At 42.9% G+C, this 17,178-nt stretch overlaps 1 protein-coding gene across 1 annotated transcript in view; it reads right to left on the reverse strand.

Annotated features, from left to right (window-relative positions):
- Nucleotides 1-171: 171 nt before the first annotated feature.
- LOC118105934 (rho guanine nucleotide exchange factor 26) overlaps nt 172-17,178 on the reverse strand; it is a 29,006-nt gene continuing 11,999 nt past the window's right edge. Inside the window, exons 12-15 of the mRNA XM_035153989.2 lie at nt 11,113-11,322; nt 3,219-3,289; nt 2,887-2,991; nt 172-2,599 (exon numbers count right to left, since the gene is read on the reverse strand). Of these exons, the coding sequence (XP_035009880.2) occupies nt 2,457-2,599; nt 2,887-2,991; nt 3,219-3,289; nt 11,113-11,322 (529 nt within the window). The 3' untranslated portion in view covers nt 172-2,456. The remainder of the gene's footprint in view (nt 2,600-2,886; nt 2,992-3,218; nt 3,290-11,112; nt 11,323-17,178) is intronic.

The raw sequence follows: 17,178 nt of genomic DNA on the forward strand, positions 1-17,178 counted from the left end.
CCGGTGAGGATTTATGCACATTTCTGATTAATGTGCCGCTGAATGTCCAGAAAGCTTACGGCTGATTTATTGCTCCAAAAGTTACTGGAAGAAGAGAAGTTAAGTCATTTTCAAGCAGCAGTACTCGAGAAAAAAAAAATGTGTCACATTGATCAATGAGGAAACATGACAGGCAATTAAGCTTTTTTATTAATAAGGTCGACTAGGATAGTTTCTGCAATATAAATCTGTATTTTGGAAAACATGTTACAATTCAGGCTGTTTTACATATTTACATGTACACAGTTGATTTACAATAGTTACAAGAAGAGGAAAGTGATTGAAGCAAAGACGAATTCATGTTGAGACGTGTGGTATCACAGAGCTACATTTTCCCTGAGTGCAAATACAAAGCTTTGTCTGCTCTGCCCACTTCTGTCATACCTCGCTTCACGTAGCTCGACGGTCGTGGTCGCTGTCGTTTGGTGCCGGGGCCAGAGCGGTGGGCCTGATGGACGGCGTTATCATCAGACTGACCGAAGCCATTCATTTCCTTTAGGTGGACACTAAAAAGATGACTCACTGTGGACAATCAAATTAAAAGCCGGGCCGGGGCTGGGGGCTGCTCCGTCTCTTCCCATCAGCACACGCAAATTAATTTCAGTTTGCCTCTGTAGCATCACGCATATAAATCCTGAAGGGGGATATTTATTTATACACCTCTGGCTGGCATCAAGTGTGTGTGTGTGTGTGCAATAATTCAGGCCGTACAAATCAGAGTGGATGGAGAGAATAATGGCAGTTGTGACACAAATCTTTGGAGTGGGAGTCATGAGGGGGACATTAACCGGTGACAAACAGCAGGGTGGAAAACAGATACTTGGCCCCTCTGCTTAACATGTACAAATGAAATCATCCCTCCAAGATGACTGTAATTCTCAATTATATCCAATTAATGACTATTTACACAAAGTGCCTCTGCCTCTTTAGACAAACAGTCCATTCCTTTCTTTTGCATCTCGACACACACCAACATGTCTGTTGTAAAAATCCCTGGAATACTTTCACTTGCCGTCAGGTGCCACTGAAACACTCCAGTAGCTGCATCCATACGACCATGTTTTAGTTACCACCGCCAGGGAGGTTATGTTTTCATCCCTGTCCGCTTGTTGGTTGGTTTGTTTTTAAGGACCATTACCATGAAACTTGGTGGAAGGACGTTGTATGAGTCAGGTAAGAACTTGTGTGAGGATCCAGATCATTTTGCTGATCCAGGAATTTTTTTTGAAATTTTCACTAATTTCCCGGGGAATAAATAATGGATCACGATAAAAGAAATCAGGCTTGTTTAGAGAACTAATATTTTATACAATTTTGTGCATATTGATTGAATTTAAGGGATCGTTGGGACTTCTAGTTTTATGCGTTTTAGCTCTGTATCATTAATTATGCTCGTCCATAATAACATCGCTGAAACGCAAATCATGTGACCATTCACGTACACTGGGCATGCGAGTGCCGGTTTAAACAGGAAGCAGATAGTCTACTCTGCAGTCGGTTGCTTACTTATAGAAAAATACTATGAATGAGAAACGAGAATGGTGGAAAGAAATACATTCTGGCTTCACTGGTGGTAGTGGAGTCTTGACTAATGTGAACCAATCAGTGAGTTGACTTGGTCGTTGTTTCAAACTTCTCCGTTCTGACCCTACACAGCCCCAGAGGTTTTCAAACCAAAATGGGACCAGTAGTGTTTCCAAACAGGTGCTCGAAAAAACTCCAGTGTGGGGTTGTGTTGGGGGCGTAAACACAGCAACAGAGATGTGTTGTCAAACTGAATCGTAGCGGTGTGGATGAAACTTAATCCACACACTGTAAAGAAGCTGCCAATCTCACCCTCCTGCATCAATATCACTTTCGCATAGTTACATTGTTACTGGCAGAGCTCCTGATTACATGTCCCGAGCCTCATTCCCAGACATCAGGCTGCTGTCGTCTTCATTCTATTTCTTCCACCTTATGTCCGATAGCAGTGGTGCTGTTGTCTAAATTATTACTTCACACATCACTTAAAAATATGTTTGGGAAAAAAACAATAAGGTTTAGAACTTCAGGGACTTTGGCCGTGGGTGTGACGTTTCCCAAACAACCAGGTAATTAGAGAATGTGACAGATCCCACCGTCAAACCCACCAGCCCCCCCCCCACACGAGGACCGAGCACCAGTTAAGGAAATCAGTCCTCCTTCTGCATTTGCTCTGAACTCAGACTTTGCGTTGAACCTCTGAATTACGGCTTCATCTTTGTCCCAGCAGCCCCGCAGCTCGCACGCATTGGTCCCAGCGGGCGGGTCTCTCGTGTTGTCCCTGAACTCATTTGTCCGGGGTTCACCACTTCATAAGGCAGCTCACTGTTGTGTCAAAGGGTCACGAACAGCTGCGGAAAAAAAGCCCTCTGTGGTCGAGGCAGCCGGCTCGCTCACACGTTCGTCTCCAGCCCCTGCAGGCGATCCATCCTCTGCATGTTGCGCTCGATGGTGACCTGACACGTGATGGGCTCGGCACACTCGGCGAGGAACCACCCCCGTTCTCCGTCGCGCAGCCGCTCACCTTCGCACCAGCCTGGGAGGGGAAAAAAATGGACATGACGACTTAAGCAATTGTTTGTTTTTCGATGCACAATCTGTACTATAACATGAAAGGCAGTTGCTATGGTCACTAAGAGGGAAAGGACCTCTGGCCCCTGCGTGTTTGTGTAGATTTTAAACCACATCCAACATGTGGAAAACATGAATAGTGAAAAGGAGAGTGTATAGAAGTGCATGATGAAAAGATGCGACTGAAACAGGGAACATTTGAGAAATACTTCAGAGTGACAGCTACAGAAAGAGCGAGAGGGGGGCACCCACCGTCTTCTACAGTCTGTGAGAGCAGCACCACGTCGGCCACCTGCAGCGACAACTCATCCGGCTGCTTGGCTGTGTACGTCCTGATCACCTCCATCTGCATGGCGTCTGGAGGCGCACACACACAAACATTAATCAGCAACGAGAAGAGAGTGTTTTATTTTAGTCCTCTGGTCTTATTTGAATATATTTTATCTGAATTAACAAGCACCTAAAGCAGGAGGGGGGGGGGGGACATTTCATTTAGCAGCCACAAGGTGGTGCAATAGCCTTAGGAGAAGTTAAGAGGCTCAGTGGATGCAGCACGTTAAAGTGTGTGTGTGTGTGTAACTCACTGATTCGGTCTTCACTCTTCTTGTTGTTGATGCTCTGGCCCAGACCGCTGATCCATCGAGCGCGCTCATTTCTGTAAGAACACAAAACAACACAAACACTTCATGAAACTTATCCGAGTTCTACACTTTCATGAGTTAAACTGCACAACTCCTGAAACATGACAGTGCTGTGGTGTTGACGACCCAAATTGTGTTTGAAAGAGTTGCTTGTTGTGTATTACACATGCAAAAGGTTTTTGTTCAGAGCATATACATACACAAGTAAACAGGCTTTGGCAGCTAATTGAATTTCATTTTCAAGCCGGTTTCGTCTTCCCTCCCCTCTGTCCTCTGTCTCAGAGAACAGAGGTGTGTTTTCACTCAGAGGAAAACGAGGAGAACAAGCACAAAGGCTGATTCTCAGGAGCCGCTTGTGCTTTCGCTCTCTCTTGCGTTTCATTGAAAAAAGAAAAAAAACTAAAACACTGGGTGGAGTCACACAGGTTGGATTCCACGAATCTCTCATTTCACCTGTTCTCATCTAACTGCAGAACGGAGAGCAGAGGAGGGGATTTAGTGAAGAACGGCAGAGGGAGAGATAAAAGGGGGGGGGTGGACTCAGGAAATGAACCAGAGGGGTTTTTATTGAGGCCCTCTGTGACTCAGCGGCATATGGCCGTGTCGTGCAGGGATGGGTACATCGCAGACTGAGTGGTATCTGTGTGGAACTTCTTCACAAAGGCCTAAATTGGACCTCAAACAAGCAAGTCCCATGAGTCAGAGCTGATTATTGTGTTTCCATTGTCCACATGTCGTTCTGATCCTTCTCAGGACACATAAGCTGTAAATTACTGGGTCACGTCATCACTCAACAACTACAAAATCACCATAAACCTCTTCTGTGAATACAATAATGAACTTAGAGGCCATCACGTGTACACACAGTGTAATATAATGACCGGAATAAACCTTTGGAGCTTTACAATTAGGTTTACAGTCTACGTACGCTGGTTCTGATGGTAACTTAACACCATGGGCTCAAAGTCCAAGTATAAATAATCCCCTACCTGTCAAGTGATGAAAATATAACATAAAAAAGTGGTAATTGTTTCCAACAAGCAATCTTTGAGGCTCACACGGTTATAATGTTTGCAATATTCACCATCTTAGTTTAACGAGTTGGAGTGCTGACATTTGCAATTAGCTGTAAACACAAAGCAAAGATAGTGCTGATGAGAATGTTGTTAGCTTTTGCAGATACATTTATACTTTGATCTTCCAGAAAAGCAAACTTGAAATAGCTTATTCAAGAGACCAAAAACCTTGACCTCTGACCATCAAAATCTAAACAGTGAATCTGAGTCCAAAACATTTGTGCCAAATTTGAATGAGTTCTGTTGAGGTGTTCTTAAGATAATAAGTTCACTATGCTAAAAAAGGGTTTTGCGAGGCCAGCTGGACATTTGACCACCAAATTCTAATCTTCACTTGTTTTCAATTGTTTTCAGAGGATTGCGTTCACAAGGCAAAATATGTGGTTTATAATGTCAAAGCGACCTTGAACTAACCAGTCTAACCTTGACCAATCTAACCAGTTCATCTTTGAGTCCAAGTGAACGTTTTTTAACAAACTTAAAGAAATTCCCAAAAGGGGTTCTTAAGATATTGTGTTCACAACAATGGGACGGACAGACAGTCATCCCGAGAAAAAACAACGCCGAAAAGAAGAATCTTTATATTCACAAATAGGGGCAGCAAATCTTGTACGTAGCTAATTATTGTCCACACATCGCAAAACATGCAACAGATACATTTAGAAGATTAAGTGGAAGAGGTAAATATGCACAATTTTCTATTTTTGTCAAACAGAAAGTCACTGATCAGGCTGTGATTGCTAATCAATCAAAGCTGAATATAATATTTAGGTGAATCCATATGACACATGTAAGAGAAACGGGCTTCAGCAGAGAGCCCCGGCTTTGTCTCTGCGGTGAATGTGACAGTCCAAACATCCGAGCCGCTCTGTGGGAAAGACAGCTGTCGGTCGCCGCTCCTGACAGATGGACACACATGCCGCCAGTCTGTGCACATACAGGACACACCAGCATGGCAGGTCTCCTTCTCACACTCAAACAGCTGAACTACTTTGTTCAAACTGCGAGTGTACACTTACTCAACGTATACGTGCACAGGCGTGAACAGAACGCCATGTGTTTCAGAGGCATTTAATGGGTTATCTGAGGAATGTGAGGCATGTACCCAAAGAGGTTTCAGGTAAAATAGAGCAGCCCGTGTGTTTACATGGAGGCATGTGAACACTGCATGTGCACAAACAGGTGCTTGGGCTCTTCCTCTGTGCATGACTGCAGGCCATTGAAGGATCAGTGTAGTCATTGGAGTAAAGATCCCTATGACTTTAAGCATTTATCCACATGGCAACAACAGGAGTCATCACACCAATGCCAGAGGAGCTTGTTTCAACGGTGAAAGGCAGAGAGGCCTCGCTGCTGGAAAACTTCTTTCACACAAGCAGAATATTGACAGATTGATGACAGCCTCTTTCTAACATTCCTTCCTCTGCCAACTTCAAATCACCACCAGGCCACTGGTTCTCATCTCAGTGTTATCACTCCCCTCTCCTCGTAACGCTCTCTCTGCAAACTCTCTCCGATTTGTTTACTCTCAACAAAATTCCTCCCTTGTTTCCACTGAACCACATTGTCAGCATTTGGAAACAATTCCTACTCCTCCGAAAAAACAAAACATCTCCATCCCGGCAGATGGAACAATTCCCATAATAGATGTCCTGATACCAGTTTTCCCCTCACCAATACCAATACCTGGACTTTGCTTATTGGCCAATATAGAGTACCAGTCCAATACCAGTGTATTAAAACATAATAATAACTTCTATTACATATTTTAACAGCTGTCTGCTACTCACTCTGCATAGAAGTGATGATTGCTATTATTGTTTATGGCCTGGCTCAGGTTGAATGAATGCCATAGAACTTCTTTTATTATCTTTAGTTTAACTGAAAATAAACACACATAAATAAATCTAGGAATACACAACAATTACTTCCTTTAAATAGCTGGAAGCTGAAGTCTTGCACACACGTACACATGGACTTTGCAGAGTGAAATATTGCCAAACAGCTCATTTTTTCAGTTAGCTTTGGCAAACGCTACTCTAACAGAACTCACTTCTTCACTGCTCGAAAAATAGAACTTGCCAGTGGCAGAACAGCACAACTACTGTTCTGGAGCGGCGAAGAAGAGGGGATAATCTAATCTATTTATCTGGGTGAAAGTCGAATAAATTATATTTTTGAGACGTGGTATCTGATCGTGACATAGATTCATGTATTATGCCGCGTTCCATAGAACCAAGATGGCCCCTCCGTATATCAACAGCAGTGAAAGATGTAGTTTTTACTATTTATTAGCACTTCTGTCATTAAATGTGTCGTACAAATTGCTGTATATCGTTGGTTATTTCTGTGTGATAGTCAAAAGGGGTCTTTTCCTAAATTTATTCTCGTTAAATTATGACTTTTTTACAAAAAGGTCCTAATATTCCGTCGTACTGAACATCTCCCATCAGCAAATTTCTTGTTGTCATCTAAACAAAAATGAAAAACAAGCATAAAAACAAAAGCATAAAAACTATTTTTAAAATGCTGAAGCATGCAGCAGAGTCTCCTCCTCCTCCTCCTCCTCCTCCTCCTCCTCCTCCTCCTCCTCCTCCTCCGGCTGTTACATAAGCGCTGCTGCTTTGTGTTACATGTGTATCTGACTAACAGAACTGTTGCTGCAGACTTCTGTAGCTGCTCTCTTCCACTAATAGAGAAGCACCATTTACTGACTCTGCAGAGGACAGAACATTAGGGTCATGGGGACGGCGCACTGACACGCACACACGGAACAAAAGGATGCACAGACAGGGACGAGGACACAGACAGAAGAGAAGGGGATGCACAAACGATGGTGGGGAGCCACACAGGCGTCCTTGTGCCGTCTCTAATCCAGCTGCCAGTCTGAATTCCTGATGTATTACGTTACTGCCTGGGTCAGAGATCAGTCTGTTGTGTGCTTGATTCCAAGACCTCACAGACTGACACTTAGGCTTGAGTGGACACAGGTAAGGCACCGGCTGAAAGGGTTCACAGGTAGAGAGCAAATGGAGCTGAAAGCAGAAACGCCCGCGCTGACCAACACAGAAAGGTTCAATTCTACAGTTTCATTTCCACCAAAACCAAAACAGACCCGCCTTCAGTCAGAATGTGTGGAATTTTACAGTGCAACCCAACTGGAGCTGCCGGGAAGTAAACCAAAAATATCTGCAACACAGACACTTCCTTCGGAGTACAGAGAACGTTTGATTCCCGAGAACCACTTCTGCATATACCTGCCACCGAGAAATCACACACACTGGGTCTGCATAGTCTTAGTCCTCCGATATTGCCTAAATTTCCCCCCGGGATCAATAAAGTATCTATCTATCTATCTATCTATCTATCCATCCATCTGTCCATCAATTTATCTATCTACAGTATATATCTATCCTTCTATCTATGTGAACGCAAAACCCACATCAGCTGACCACACCTAAACCATCCGATCAGCAACTTCCTTCCGAAGGGTTTCTTTGGAAATCAATTACATTCATTATATTTCAGTTTTACTTTCGTGTGACCAACACATTCTGTCTAAACAAAGGCGGGTGTCCAGTGTACTGTACCTACGTCACCTCTTCACCCCGATGAACTGGCTGCTCGAGTAAAACAGGGTTTTCTTCAGGTTTCAACAAGTTGAATTTAAGCCTTTTTATGACCTTAATTAATCCTGCTTGTAATATGTCAGGATTTGGGGCTTTACTTTGACGGTTTTCAAACATTTTATTGACAATTAAGTTTTAAATCAATTATTCATTGCAACCCTACAAAACTGGTGCTCCATCAAAAAAGGCTGAAGTTGTCACCCGGGTCTCAGAACTCACTTTTCTTTTGTTGCCCCGATTCTGTCCATCCTTACTACAATTTCCAAGAAAGCCCTGATACTCTGTCCTGTCCACTTCACTGAACTCTGACAGAAGACTAAAATAGGCCGGCTAATATAACACCACTTATGTGTGTCATGTCGGGTTAGACCACTACACTGGAATGAATGTCCGCAGGAAGAGGAAGTTATTCTCTGCTCATCAGAAACAAAGTGGAGAGACCGGCCGCTGTCTAAAAGATCAGACACGGGACTGTGAGGCAGGGTCGGGGGCAATGTAAAGTAAAAAGGCGGGAGGAGGGACGCTCGTGGGAAACCGCCCGTTTCACAATGGGCCGCTGCTACGCAACAGCTTAAACAATGCCTAGCAACCACTGTAACAATGGACGGTTGCCAGGGTCCCCCTCTCCTCAGCTCATTCGGTATTACAGTGAGAGGAGTGCCCCCCCTCCCCCTCACACACACACACACACACACTCACACTCTCAACATTAAATCTCAACCCCTAGCTATGAAAAGAGGGAGCCGAGGGGCTTTCCACAAGAACACACACTCTACAGAGGGGGCAGTTCGACAAGGAGACCCCCGCATGTCTACATGGGCCGTGTCCAAAGGCTCAGTGGGCCGCAATGGAAGCAAAGTCACGTCACAGTCACACTTAACGTTATTACTGCAGATGCTTTGTGTGGTATTTACAGCACTGAAGTTAAGAGATGTCCACACCGGAAAATAACTTATAATTTTGAGGAGCTTAGGAGGAACAGAGAAAGTTGCAGAGTGTATGTATTTCAATTGATTAGTATAGAATAATCCATTATCAAAATGATTGCTGACTAATTATTTGTAGATGTGATTAATTAAAGCTGCTTTCAGACATTTTCCGGAGGGGTTGAGTTTGAGAACGCAAATGTCCGGAACTTTATAGGCACGCTCCCAAATAAAATTTCTATGAAAGCCCATGTGAGAATACAGCAGGAACATTCACAGCGAACGAGTGAGCGTGTTGATGGCGTTTCGAACACGCGTCAGAAACACGTCTGACCGGAACAATCTCCTGCTGCATTCTTCATATGTGGAAAGGACATGAAGACAGAAGACATGAACTCCGGGAAATAGTTTCTAGAGTTCATGTCTGAAAAACGGCTTCACTGTGGCAGGTGTCACTTTGGCGCCTGAACCTTGTGCTGAGCTGATGCATTAAAATAACCATTACTACCTGAACCACGCCTCTCAGTTACATTGGGAATGTAAATCATTAACTGAATTCCTTCCATTACATTCAACAATTCACATTCGCCTACAATCTTTGAAGTAACAATCCGAAACTCAACCGTAGTTACAAAACAAAACAATGTGCACTTAAGGAACATTTGGGTGATTTAAGAAAAACACTAATAAAAGCCATTAGCTGAGTTAAGAGCCATTTAAAGAAGGAGTGTTTTTGTACAGTGGAGCCGCCGAGATCAGAATAGAGAGGAAGATTCTGTAACTGCACAGGAATGAGGAGGAACAGGCCCCGTGCATATGAAAACACTCCATTACAAAGCATTGAACCATAGCAAATAATTACAGTGACTGCAAGTGTGTGTGTGGGCTGCGATTCTTAATTCTAACCAGAACAAATACACCCTGTATGAAGCCCAATATGACAGATCCCCTTTGTTTGTGTTGGTTATATAATCTATCTAAACAACGTCGCTATTTGCTGTACAAAGGGAGCTGGAGCTGGAAAGGGGCTGTGTGTGTGTCTGTCTGTGTGTGTGTCGGGGTTTTACCCAAACAGCTACAGGCATGAACTTCAATGAAACTCCGAACCAGCTGGTTGCATTTCTAGGTCAGATGTGTGAGTCATCACTGCACATGCAACACATTTCAGCCACATTCAGATTTTAAAGAAAGGTCGTTGTTTTCCTCGAATAGACGGTCGGGTTTTGTGAGACGCTTCGTCAACAAAACAATTATCTGGTCCAGCCGGTCCGGATTACAATGCGAGCGAAGACAGTAGGACTGTAAAGCAGAATAATAAACTTCATTTCCTGGGTCACGTAAACAAGAGGCTCTGGCTGTGTTTTTGTGAACAGATGTAACTAAATATCCCTGCGACTTGTAAAGGTCCAAAAAGAAATAAGAGCTAAGGAGAGAGGGATTTTCTTACTTCAAGTTTAAAAGCACATTAGAGAACATAAAAGGTAAAGCTGAAGGAATCTGGTTCAGGAACAAGAGAGGGTTCTGAGCTGTGTTCAGTACGGGAAGAACAATTGAGGCCATACTGAAGAAGAAAAGAAAAAGAGACTTATTACCAGATAAAAAAAGTTGTATATTTTGAGAACGGAGTTGTAATTTTGGGATACGTGTCATTTTAGAGGGGAGATATCAGAATATCAGTCTGTACCCTGCTTTGAAAAGTGGAACGTTGAGCATCTTGTCAAGTTAAACTTCAGTATAGGTCGTATTGAGAAGATGTAATATTACGAGAATGAAGTTGTAACATTACAAGAATCTTAGAGTCTCAATTTAATGAGAAAAACGCTTAATATTACATGAATTAAGTCATAATTCAATTAGCAAAAAGTCATACTTCCAGAAAAAGGGAAAAAATATTGTGACTTCATCTCGTAATATTCCGACTTATTCTCAAATTACTACAACTTTATTCTTGTGATATTACCACTTTGATATTGTAATCTTCCTGTTTTTTTTCTCACTTTTAGTGGCCCCAATACTCCGTCATACACTCTGCAGTCTCGAGTGGAGAAACACATACTGTATCAAACCTTCTGTATTTTATATTGTACCTGAAGTCATGTCAGACGTGAACATGATTCACCGGATCTCGTAAATCTGCAACCGAGCACCAGTGAAACGAAAACAGCGCAATCAGGGAGGAGCAAAGGTCAGAAAGAAAAGCACTCACAGCAACTCCGTGCCCAGGATCATGGGCACCTTTTCCCCGGAGTGGTTGCTGCGGAAACGCAGCCGGAAGAGATGATTGGCGCCGGCTTGCCGGGAGCTGAGCATGCTGGAGGTGCTTCTGACCGGGGACAGGTGGACATCCTCAGGCTGGCAGGACCCCACCCAGATCTGGTCCCTCAGAGCGTAGTCGATCACGGTGTAGCTCTCCTCACTGACGGGGAGATAGAGAGGGAAAGGTTGAATTAAGTTTTACAGTTTGAAACTGGGTGGTCTTCCCTTAATTGAGATTAAATCAGATTATTTTGAAGTGTGACAGAGGTTTTTAAATGTGTGGATCTTTACTCGAGGAGATTCAGTTTCCTGTCATGCAAATACCAACAAAAAGCATTTGAACTTTGAAACGTGCACTGTGCACAGTAGGGGTGTGACGATTCTACAAATCCATGCTTTGGACCTCGTGTTTTCTTTTTCTTGTGGTTTTTCGTTGGACGACCGCTGAGCTGAATGTGCCCAGTGGGTCTGCAATTTCAGGGTTATTATCCCTCTAGAAAAGCTACGGGAAATTGAATTTGACAGTAAAATGAACTCACTTGAAAACACTACTCCTTGAACTTTATACCACCGATCAAAGCGGTGTGAAGAAACAAGTTACACACACACACACACACACACACACACACACACACACACACACACACACACACACACACACACACACACACACACACACACACACACACACACACACACACACACACACACACACACACACACACACACCTTCTCCAACAAACATTTAGACAAACGTTAGGGTCGTTTAACGAAAGGTTGTTTTTCTTTCAGACTTTCTGGAACGACCTCTTTGTCCGTTTCTGTTTCCAGATGGTGGTCCTCTGAAAGCACCAATCCACAACTGGTGTAACATGCCCCCAGTCTGCATTCCTGGACACGCTGCACCAGCCACCAAGTGGAGCTTTAATGAAAACATACTTCATTTCTTTGTTTTTCCAGGATCAAATAAACTTTAGAATAAAAGAAACTAATGTGCCATGCCACCTTTTTTTTGGTACAAACTTGTTAACTAATTTAAAGCAAATGAAATAATATCATAAAAATCTGTGAAATATTTGCACCCTGGTGAATAGAAAACGAAATCATGTTGCTACAATAATAAGAACTGAGGAGAAATTGACCCATGAAAAACATATTTGCCGATTAGAGCCGCCGCCCCCCCTCACACGTCAGATTTGAGCTCAGTAGAGATTTAGTTTCTCAGCCATTCAGCCCCAGAGACTGTGTGGTTCATCAAATTCACCTGAATTAATAAATCAGATGTCACATTATGTCTCTGAGTCCGTGTCAGTCAAAAGCCAAAAATATTCAGCCGTGTACGTCTTTACACCAAATCAGCAACCGATTTCTTCAGGTTTCCAACAAGTTTATCCAGTGTTGGTCATGTTTGTAGTGGTAGTAAAGTAATTTAGTACAATGGAAGTTGTGTTAAATGGACGTCAACATAATTAAGACCCTCCTAAACATATTTAGGGCCCAGTGCGAAACGATTTAAGGCATAAAATGTAGATTATTGAATTTCAAGGCCTTAGTAAAACCGGATTTTAAACTGTGATGAAAGTAATGGTAAATTAACTTTAACATAAGTAAGACTCATCTAAATGTATTCAAGATGTAATATTCAAACATATTTTAGACTTATTAAGGGCCTGAAATTCAGATAATTGACTTTTGAGAAGTTATTCGACTTTTAAAGACCCTGCGGAGTCTTTGTCAGCAAACATGTTCCACCTTTACCTGAGCATGACCCCGTACTTAGCTGTACGCTCAGTTAGTTCCAAACATCTGGAGCTGATTATGAGACATGCTACGTCTAATGCAGCGCTGAACCTGGGGGAAATGTTTTCATAGTGCACTGAAGAACAGGAGCTTAACTCGCCCACATGTGTTTCATCAACCTGAAACTAGAACTGCACTCAGGCTGGGGAGCTACTGGACAGGAACCCCGCTCCTTGTAGGCCAGTGTATCCAGTAGTGTACACACGCATTCCCACAAACACACACGCTAAAATCAGAGGATAGAGGTGGAGATTACACAAACAGTGAATCTGTCCACGTGTCACCGACTCACTGTTTCCCTCTCACACACAAAACCCTGGACCCCCGGGGTCATGACTGGTTGGAGAATCCGGTCACGGCTGGGAGACTCTCAACAAGGTTTAACTGTTACCACTCAACCCCCATTGTTCAGCAATCAATCAAGTTAAAGCCCGCTGACCACAACCGAGTAGACTTCTAAGAGGAGGAGGAGGAAAGTACAGGGAGAGATGGGTCAGATAGAAGCAGAGGGAGGGAAACAAGAGAGACAGAAAAGTCAAGAGAAACTACTATTTGAAATAAAACTGTCTGTACACGAGGATTGAACTGAAACTTAGAGAATAAGATGATTTGCTGAGAGTTAGATGATTGATACGACTCATAAAAAAAACATTAAACCATTAAGATTGAGAGATAATTATAAAAATCGATAAAATGTATTTGTATGATGCCAAATCAGGGCCCTTTACATAGTAATTCAGTGCATTCGTACCTTAAAAGCACCTTAACTTTCCTATTAGGGTAAAAATTCAGTGGTATGATTTTTATTGGTTTCTTTTGAGGGCTAAAAATTCCTTAAAAACCCATTAAACATTGCATGTAATTCATTCAAACACTTTAATGTATGACAATCAATTGCTTTGCATGTTTTGGGTGAACCCCTTAATTTGTAGCTGAGCTGAAGGTAATTTTTTACCCTTTAAAAAACCCTTTATACTACACATATAACCCCTTTAACAAAATTATAATAATCCACAATTATATAATAAAGTAATAATTATATAATATATAATAATCATGATATATCTGTTCATCAAGCCAAATTTGAGCGTTCATTTTCTGATGAAAACATGACGGACTGTTACGTGCGTTGGATTTATTTTGGGTTCCTCCCTGTGTGAGACAATCGTTTTGTGTACTTTTGGTTTTCAGCTGGAGGAAGCTCGCCCTTAGTTGTTTTTAAATGTTGCTAATAAACACGGTAAAACTTCCATCGTTTACTTTCTTCTTTAAAATATCTCTTCATCTTTGCGTTACTCCCCTTTCATCAACTGGATTCCATTTTTTTGTGGGACATGTGATCTCAAATCCTCATGATCCCACATGATTTTCTAAAATAAAAAAACATATTGAAGAAACCCTTAATAGTCCTCGTGGTAAAATAAGAATCCTTTGCTGGCTGGATTTCAGGGATGTCAGCAGCATCAGCTCCTGACAGCCCTCGAGGTAGAATGCCTGGAATGCCATTTACATGACACTGGGGAATGGGACGGGTGATGGAATCTGCATGTTTGTGGGGTGAGGTTTCTCTCGGGTGTGGGTGGGTGGGTTTACAGTCAGATGTTTGCCAAATACAGGAATGAAGGTGGGGAAGAGAGTTGAGAAATCTCACGTTGAAATGTGGATCAGAGGCGTTAAAAAAAGTGAAATAACGTTTGGCCTTCACACAAGTTACTTTACACAGACGCCTACACAGAACATGGCTGGTATGTAAATGACTTGTCTGTCAGAGACAACGCAGGATCTCTACCGCACGTCATCACAAACTGTGCCAGCTCCACCGAACCGGTTCTTAAACACTCGAGCACGAGGAACACACATCCTCCCAGATGTGGAGATAGGACGAGTCAAGCCGGAGTGCGTGCACACAACCACACATGGTGAAAGCGTAATGTCCTGGTGCAGAGTGTTGAGACTACGGCACAGTCGAACAAACAGAGGGAGGAGGGGAAAAAAAGAAGGAGAACAGAGCAGAAACTGTTGCGATTATACACTTGCATGCACGCACACACAAAGATAGGCGAGACTGAAACGGCACGAGGTCACAGCTACCAGAGTGGAAAAGGAAAAGGACGGAGAGAGAAAAACAAAACAAAGACAGACTTGGAAACCTCAACTTTAACAGTACTGAGTGTTTAGATGAGGGCGAGCATCACACAGGAAAAAGGGGGGGGAAGTATGGATGAGAGAGGAGCCAGCTGGTGTGGACTCAGTGTTATGTAAGTGTTCCCATGCAGCGGATCAACACTTTCACCCGCTGCGTGACACGGCCCCCGTCTGATGCCGAGGAGCTTGCTAACACTTTTCTTCTCGGATCGAGTTTGAGGGCTGATCAAATACACAGATCTGTTCAGCGTGAAGTCAAATAAATCTCTCCTGTCTTTCATCGCAGCTCCTTCCTACAATAAGCAAAGGGGAAGGAACAAAATCTGTTTTTCAATTTTTATCTCCAACAAGGACGGAGGTTATGATCAGAGGGTGGATCCAAGTTTTTTTTATACATGACTTTCTTTAACATTGCGAATTTGAGTTTTTCGAATTTCCCAGAGAATTCATGGATCTTTATCTGAGAAAGTTAGACATATCTACGGGACTGATATCTATGATCTATGGGTCTTGGCAGAGGTATGCGCTCTGAGTTCCAGTTAAATATCAAAATGTTTTTAGTTCGTAAATGCTTATTATACGGCTGTAAATCAAAAATTTGCTATGATTATGAAACATAATTTGATCAAATGTCATCATATATTCTCTGAATCAAACGTAGACATTATCAAATATTTTGTTTTGAGCTGATCGACAGTCCAAACCCCAAAAATAGATTTAATTTAGACAAATAGATAACAAAAACAAACGGGAAAACATCATGTCAAATCATCTCTTTGGAGAAACTAGAACTAGAGTTTTGTTTGTCATTTGAGCTTAAAAAAAACTTCAGCAATTCATTGATTAACAAAGTGGTATTAGTTGCTATTGAATTACTGACACACACTAAGAAATATAGGTGTAAAACATTCTGAGGTCATCGTTGAGTTTTCTCTGTGTGTAAGTGATGTTTCCCTTTTCACTCCTTCCTCGTGGTTTTCTAAGAAATGTGGGCTAAATGATTAAAGGACATAACACGGCTGCATTTGGCAAAAAGTGCAGTAAGCAGCTTTTACGCCCCCTACACACACACTCCAGGTCGTAATGACACGCGAAGGGGCTATTACACCATTATGTCTGGAAGGGTTTGTGACCTGGACCTGGCTGCCCTTGCGTACCCCTGCTCTGTTTTTGTTTTGCTTGCTGCAGACGGAGTGCAGTAGAGTAGCGTGCCGCAGCAGGGCTCAGTACAAACCAATATTATAACAGCTTCTCCCATTCAAACCTGCACACACACACACACCGACACACACACACACACCCACACACTGGAGAACTCCCTTTCCCAAATCCTCAAACACAGGTCTGACACCACACACTGCTGGAGTCCGCCGTCCTGGATCAGATTCCCAGAAAAATTTCATATGGAATGTTTCTTTTCTTTTTTTCCATTTTTTATGATTCTTAGGAACCCTGAGTCTGAGAGAGGGGAGGGGGTGGGGGAATCAGTTCCAGACGCAGAGGGAAAGGGGGAAAGGATTTTCTTGGCACAAATACACGCAGTTGCGCATGCACACACAAACGCCCAAATGAAAACCGCATCATTTCATAGTAGTTCTCTTCATGGTGTTGAATGTCGTAGAAACTGGGGGCAGAGTGTCCTACAGGCTTGACGACGAGCGGCTCGACCAGCTCGACATGATTCTCGACACCAGGACGTGTTGAGACCTCGACAATATTCAATAGAAAAACAAGCTCAGATTCACGAAGCCATGTCGCAGCAGGTTCAGTTAACTGCACCTGTTCCACTGAATTCACACACCCATTAGAGAGGGGGGGGGCGGCATGGGAAAACAGTGTGATTATATGGTGCGTCTGCAGGTGCCAATCCCTGTGCTGAAGATAATGACTTCACACTGCGGCGGTGACACAACTGTTGTCATTAAGTGTATTTGCGCCGTTTGGTTCTTTTCTTTTCAGCGTGGGACCTCATTGTTTTTCATCTTAAAAACAGGCTCGATTCCCAGGACGAGTAAAAAGCAAGAGAACAATGTCGCACACACCCTCTACTCAAGGTCTTAGTCATGCTGCA

Source organism: Hippoglossus stenolepis, chromosome 4, assembly GCF_022539355.2.
Source record: "Hippoglossus stenolepis isolate QCI-W04-F060 chromosome 4, HSTE1.2, whole genome shotgun sequence".
In the NCBI taxonomy this organism is placed as follows: domain Eukaryota; kingdom Metazoa; phylum Chordata; class Actinopteri; order Pleuronectiformes; family Pleuronectidae; genus Hippoglossus; species Hippoglossus stenolepis.